General features: G+C 39.9%; 1 protein-coding gene across 1 annotated transcript; it reads left to right on the top strand.

Annotated features, from left to right (window-relative positions):
• Positions 1-1391: 1391 nt before the first annotated feature.
• Positions 1392-6737, top strand: LOC116704629 (protein FAM240B). The gene is made up of 3 exons (XM_032540252.1): positions 1392-1519; positions 2532-2656; positions 6478-6737. The coding sequence occupies exons 2-3, from the start codon at positions 2535-2537 to the stop codon at positions 6599-6601; spliced, it is 246 nt and encodes an 81-aa protein (XP_032396143.1). The 5' UTR covers positions 1392-1519; positions 2532-2534; the 3' UTR covers positions 6602-6737.
• The last annotated feature ends 240 nt before the right edge of the window (positions 6738-6977 follow it).

The raw sequence follows: 6977 nt of genomic DNA, 5'->3' as shown, positions 1-6977 counted from the left end.
GAGAGAGAGAGAGAGAGAGAGAGAGAGAGAGAGAGAGAGGAGAGAGGAGGAGAGAGAGAGAGAGAGTGTGAGTAAGTAAGTAAAAGAAAAATCCTATCTCCTAGAAATGATGTTATATACTGCTACTACTTAATTGTTTTGCCAATTTCCTTTCACATTAGGAGAAATTGTGTTTTTTAATTCGGCTTATTGTCAACGTTTATACCAATAAAGGTAGTGCAATGTTTTTGCTGATGAGACTATGTGGATGGTGGACATATAAAGTGTAGAACCTTCACACCGAAGACCACGTGTGGTTGGGTTTAGGTAGCAACATACTTTAGACAAGGTTAGGGGAAAATTCTCCCAAATATATTACCTGTATCAATTGAGTAATATTAGTTATATCATTTCTAGAAGATAGGGTTGTCTCCCCTATTCTGCCCCAACTTATGGTAAGTTTATGGAATACAGCTTGTATGGTCCAGTGACTTTCTTCACACACAACACACACACACACACACACACACACACACACACACACACACACACACACACACACACACACACACATCTTTGGTCTGAACTGGGCTTAACCCTCTGAGGACACAAGATGCACCAACAAATCACCAAATTTCATTTTAGGCATTTATTTACTATTTTATTCATACACTACGCTACTTTTGTGAACCCAAGACTTTTTGTCAACTCATTTCGAGCACAACTGTGTGTAGGTTGGTTTTCACAAGAGATTTAAGAAATATTTCCACTTTAGGGCTAGAGGATCTCGTTACTCATCGCTCTGGAACAACGTTGGGCGTCACTGTCCAGAAAGCTCAGATTGTTCTGAATGATTGAATATTCTTTAGATATGAAACCCACGGGGATCAGGCTGTATGCTAAAACCCTTTAAAGGAGCATTCAAGACGTTATCTAGCAATCCCCTTACACCTCTTAATACACATTTGCTGGCAATGGCAACGCAACACTAGTGATTTAGTGTCACTTCATGAATTTGGGAGACTTGTGAGTGACACATTTTTAAAAAATTGCAGCTGATGACTTTCTTCTGTCAAATGCCACACCTTTAGCTTTTTTTTTTATACATGCTTTTTGCTATAAGTGTGTAGTCTCCAAGCCCAGATAACATCACCGTGACAACATCAGGATGCTTTTGTCCGACTTTGGAGAGCTCCCCTTACGAGTTATCTAATCTTCATGAAGAACAACTATCACAGCACGGATCAGAAACACCTCCTCAAAGAACGGTCGAACAACTGAATAAAGGAGGAGAAGAAGAAGGGAGGTCGGACAAGAAGAATAAAATGAAGGGGAGAGGAGATAACTAGAGAGGGGAGGAGTCAGAAGAGCAGATAAAAGAGAAAGGAAAAGAGGGCAAAGAGAACAGTAGGAGACGAAAAGAGATGTGGAAAAAAAAGGCGGGGAGAAAAGAAGAGATGAGGAATTACTGATAAGTGAAATAGAAGAGGAGAGAAAAGACAAAAAGGATAAAGGAGAGAAAAGGATTTCACACACAGCAGTAAGTAACCAATCATTTCATCAGGGTTCATGGGACAACTCAAACATCCGATTTTTTTTAACCCTCATGTTGTCCTCGAGTCAAATTAACCCGTTTTCCTGTATCAATGTTCTTTTTAATTCCCCAAAATAACATGACTGATTCCACACAACGCTCTTTGCCAAGTACAAATCTCTACTTTCATTAATTTTGGGTCTTATTCAATTTTATAGCATTTGGAGAAATAAATGGAAGTGGTTTTGAAATAGTATTGAGTAAAAGTTGACATATTCCAGTCTGGGATTATCATCAACATCCATTCCTTTAACTTTAGTCTCAATAATTCCTAATTTCTGCTTTTCTAACTCAAACATTAGGGATAATTTGCAATAAATGAGGTTTATTGACCATAAATTCCAAAAATAAAAATAATAAGTTAGTGTTACGTGGTTTTGAAAACACCAAAGACAAGGGACAAAAATGGGACAAAAATGTAAGACAATATTACAAACATTGATTAAAAAAAGCCTCAACAAAAGTGTTGACTTTTCAAATTCAAAGGGTTAACCCTCGTGTTGTCTTTTTGTCTTTTTCAACCCTTTTGTTTTTGTCACTTTTTCAATATTTGTCGACTTTTTCTGAGCCTTTTAAAATTGTTTTTCACCAAATTTTTAAAACTTTGTCACTTTTTTTGACAACTTTCTCTCTTTTCTCTTCTTTTATCAATTGTAGTTTGCTCCAAATGCGATACAATTGACAAAAAACACACAAATCCAATGAAAGTAGCAACCTGTTTATTAATTTAACTTGTGAGGAGCTTTGTTGGGAAACATCCACGTTACTTTTTTGGACAATTGGTTTGAAAACCCCCCACAAATTTCTGATATCGAAACTACTATGAAAGTGGTCGAATGACCCGAAGACACCAGGAGGGTTAAGGATGAAGAACGTAACATTCTTCAAACATACAAAGCTTTTTTGCTGCAGAGGAGATGTTTGCCCGATTGTGACAGCAGTTTGTCCCCCCCCCCAGGCGATGAACACAGCTCGGATTCACGACCAGCAGAAGCTGAAGTCCTTCTGGGAGCAGAAGATCGAGCAGCACGGCGAGCAGAGGGACGAGGAGGAGGACCGCAGGAGGGGCAGCGCTTTGGCACGGTCCGCAGAAACAGTCATTGACCCATATCTGTCATCTTAAATGCATAAAAATACTGCATGGAGTTCTGTATGGTCAGCTAATTGGTAACAAACCCAGATAAAGTAAGGTGAACCCTTGTGTTGTCCTCCCGGGTCAAAAACGGACAATAATTTGACATTTTTGTCCCTTTTTATAGACTTTATTCTTTATTTTTCACTAACACCACCTTACTACCACTAGATGTCTACTACTTTTTGGAATTCATGGTCAATAATCCTCATTTACATAGAATTATTCCTTATATTTGAGTTAAAAAAGCAGAAGCTATGAATTATTTTGACTAGTGGTGAAGATCAGAGGAATAAAAGTGATCCACTTTATTTGCTAAGAGCGTTGTATGGAATCCACTCCATTTTTTGTGGTAATTTGGTTAAAAAAGAAACCCATATCTCAGATATAGACATTTTTTTAATAGGTCAAATTTGACCCGAGGACAAAAGGAGGGTCATTTTTAAACTTAGTGGTCAGCAGGCCTGCAATAAGACAATGAGGTGCCACTGGGCACTATTCCAGGACCCCTGGCCCATCTGTCTAAAACAAATGACACATTTGCGCCTACTGGGGAGTGATAGTGGTCATGTAATCTTGATTTATTTATAATTTATTATTATTATTGTGAAATTCGTGTTGACCAACTAATGTATTGTTTTCAACAATTTCAAGTGAATAATATATCAATTTATGAAAAATATTACATATTATGTTGTAGGGGTGAACGGTTGGGGCCCCTGGGCACTGGCCCACTTGCCCTTACGAATAATCCAGACATGGTGGTCAGCTGATTGGCTAGAAAACCAATAAAGTCAGGTCAACCCTCAGAGGTCTGAGGGGATTTTTAGAAAACGGCTTGAATTCTCCTTTTAAGGGTATTTGCACACAGCCTGATCCCCGTGTTTCATATCCAAGTGTTCGGAACAAACCTCGGGTCCAGAATGCTGACGACGTCCTCAAATATCTTGTTTTGTCCACAACTCAAAGCTACTCAGTTTCCAAAAACCTAGACCCTATTCACATTTAAGAAACTGGAATCAATCTTTTTTTCAACAACCAAAAAGACTCTTGGACCAATAGTTGGCGTTTAATTTAATAGTTGGTACTAACCTGTTTATGTATTGATTAATCTTTGCAGCCCTAGACAAAAAAATTGGAGTTGTCTAAGATGTTATATGTTGTTTCTCCCAGGAAACTCCTGTCATTTGCATGGCCCAAACTCCTTTACAAACAATCACACAAATATGTTGCCAGATCTTCTATGATAATGTAAGTCACCTCAACCTGGCAACCTATAACCCAGTTGATTTCTGCGCATGCTTTGCGGAAAGTTCAGACCCAAAAAATATAAAACAGCCGGTGAAAGCGGTGTTCCCGCAAAGAAATCCAAACATAGCTGTACATTTCAACAGTGTTGGGGTACTAAACTACCAAAGACCCTGACACACCAACCTGATAACCGGCCGTCGGACTCAAGTCAGTCTGGTGCGTTCCAAGCCGGCGGCCTTCGACTTGGCCGATTGGGTAAATGCCCTGGGGGCGGACTCAAATGACCAATCTGATTGGTCGAGAGGAAACCTGTAAATGACGAGCGGGATGAGCGGGACTAGAGTCTCTCAAAATCGGACGAAAATCTTTTAAACTGACTTTTGTCTAAATCTAATCCAAAACGGACAGGCGCGTTAGATCCGACGCTAAAGGAGACTTTTATCGCCAATGACAACGGGGAAGGCACCTGACCAAGCGTCAGCGTGGGAGTGACAGTCGGTTGTCTGTTCACAGCAGTAGAGTTCACTAGCAGCTTCTTTCTGCCAGTATCAGACATATTCTGTATCATGATTCTGTGTGAAATATTTCCTCACACTCAAACGCCCGGGTTTTTCTGACTGCATCGGTTGATCAAAGGGAAATATTCAACATGTCTAGCTCGTCCTTTCCCTCTGACATTTAGCCGGACACATTTGGTATCCGTGAAAACTTTCAGATCTCTGCTAAAAAGTGAAATCCTGTGAGAAAGTGGGTCAAAATAACACAACACCATGAGTTGATTAAGATGGATGAACGGCAGGGTCAGAGATGAAGAGATCCTCATCCTTTGTCCCCTGTCCCTCCATCGTAACTCGATTAGTTTGGAAAATGCCTCGGTTATGTTTGCAGCTCTCTGGTCTGTCATCACATAGTAGCCTGAGAATGTTGATTGGAGGCATCTCGGCTGTACGTTTGAATCCCGGAGATCAGCGCGGATGTGTGAGGACGGACTGCAGATTAACCAGCACATGGCGGAGCGTGCTGACTGACGAGCGCTCGCTGACACAGACACAGCAAGCGCAGTGTCACACGCATACTGTTCCTCTTTTTTTTCTTTTCGTAACACAATTAGCCGTGGCGGCGACGCCTGCAGATCACCTTTCGCTGGATGTCTGCACGATTAGTTTAAGCCCCAGGAGTTACATGCTGGGTAAATACTGGCCTCCGCTCAACCTCGGCCTCCCGATCACTGAATTCAGCCTGTACCAGTCAAAAAGTAACCATAGTCTCTTTCTTTCTATTTTTTCAAACAGAAAATAACAATGAAATGAAATGTAAACACACAATAAGTGCGCCGCCACTCACCAAAAGGAAAAACGATATCAGAACATGGGACTTTAACCCTTGTGTCGTCTTCCCGTCAAAATTGAAAGTCAACACTTTTGTTGATGCTTTTTTTAATCAATGTTTTTAACTTTTTCTTATGTTTTTGTCCCTTTTTTAACACTTTTTTTCAATGTTTGTCACTTTTTTGATGTTTAACACAACAAAACACTAACTTATTAACTTTAGTTTTACAGTTATTTTTGGAATTTATGGTCAATAAACCTTATTTACAGGAAATTATACCTAATGTTTGAGTTAGAAAAGCAGAAATTAGGAAATTTTTCAACTAAAATTAAAGGAATGTACTGTCTGTTGATGTATAATCCCAGAATGGAATATGTCAACTTTTACTCAATACTATTTCAAAAACACTTCAATGTTGTTTTCAAATGCTATAAAATTGAGTAAGACGCCCCAAAATTATTAAAGTGGAGATTTTTACTTGGCAAAGAGCGTTGTGTGGAATCAATCACGTTATTTTGGACAATTAAAAAGAACATTGATATAGGACAACATGAGGACAACATGAGGACAACATGAGGACAACATGAGGGTTCAGAATAATGGATCTGTCCGTTCCAGATATCCAACGTAATCGACACTGATTTTGATTGCTCTCTTTTGTAATATGCGTTGGTTTTGTATGTGTTTCCCCAGACTTTCCACACAATACACTCAGTGTATTGTACAGAGTGTGCAGTTATGTATTGTCCAGATATTGTCTCCTTTAAAGTAATAAAAAAAAAAAATCCATCAATTTTTCCACCAAATTCTTGCTTGTGGGAAATTAGGGGGTCTTTGTAAATTATACAATGTGGTGGTCTAAAACCTACTCTATCTGTAAAACATCCTGAGGTAACTCCTGTTGAGATTTAACATTGAAATGGAATAAAACACTTAGCATCAGGATTTTTTTTTAAAGTTATTAGAGGCGCATAATGCCACACAGCAACTTCTCAGCATTGTACCAAGCAAAAACACATTAAAGCTCAACCGCTGACAAGGGGTACGCCCATTACTTGGACTAGGTTGTGTTTTTAGTGCCCGTCCCCAGTAATACCCGCCAAGTCCAAGCTGACCCCAGCCTGAACACCTCCTCATCCCTTTCTCCCCCTTTGAACCCCCCATCTCTCTCTCTCTCCCTGTGTGCGTCCAGGCTGAGGGAGCAGTGGTTAGTCAGGTTGGATCAGCGGAATCAGCACCAGCAGAGTTTCTTCGAGGAGAGACTCAGACGAGCTCAGAAAGCTCAGCAGAGCCTCGGGAAGCTGGATTCCCCTTGAAACCAGCAGACCCAGCCTCAGAGGTCTGCAGCAACTCCTCCGCCAATCAGCAATCAGCTTGCAGGTGAAGAGCAGCTGTCCCGTGTTGTGCAGAGTCTTGCATTTGTAATGCTGACATCTTTTTATACAAAAAAATGCTTTATTCACTATGAAAAATCTACAAAAAAAAGCCCAACCAATATGCAAATCAAAACATCAAAGATCCTTTTTTGTTGTCGTAAGAAAACATGAATATGAATATGTGGAATTTGTTACCTTATGTGATCCTGCCTTCTGACATTGTATACTGTCTGTTTTTCCCGATGGGTTGTAATAGCGTATGATGGAAAAATGTTGTTGTTGTTGTTACTCCATACCATCTAACCGATGGTGTTGA

This window comes from Etheostoma spectabile, chromosome 16, assembly GCF_008692095.1.
Source record: "Etheostoma spectabile isolate EspeVRDwgs_2016 chromosome 16, UIUC_Espe_1.0, whole genome shotgun sequence".
NCBI classification, from domain to species: domain Eukaryota; kingdom Metazoa; phylum Chordata; class Actinopteri; order Perciformes; family Percidae; genus Etheostoma; species Etheostoma spectabile.
This window is presented reverse-complemented; position numbering and strand designations above follow the sequence as displayed.

What these genes read in the sequence shown, in the direction of transcription:
- LOC116704629 (XM_032540252.1), top strand. Translation starts at nt 2,535, where the DNA reads ATGAACACAGCTCGGATTCACGACCAGCAGAAGCTGAAGTCCTTCTGG. An exon ending in AGGGGCAGCGCTTTGGCACG is followed by an intron (nt 2,657 to 6,477) that starts GTCCGCAGAAAC and finishes GTGTGCGTCCAG; the next exon opens with GCTGAGGGAGCAGTGGTTAG.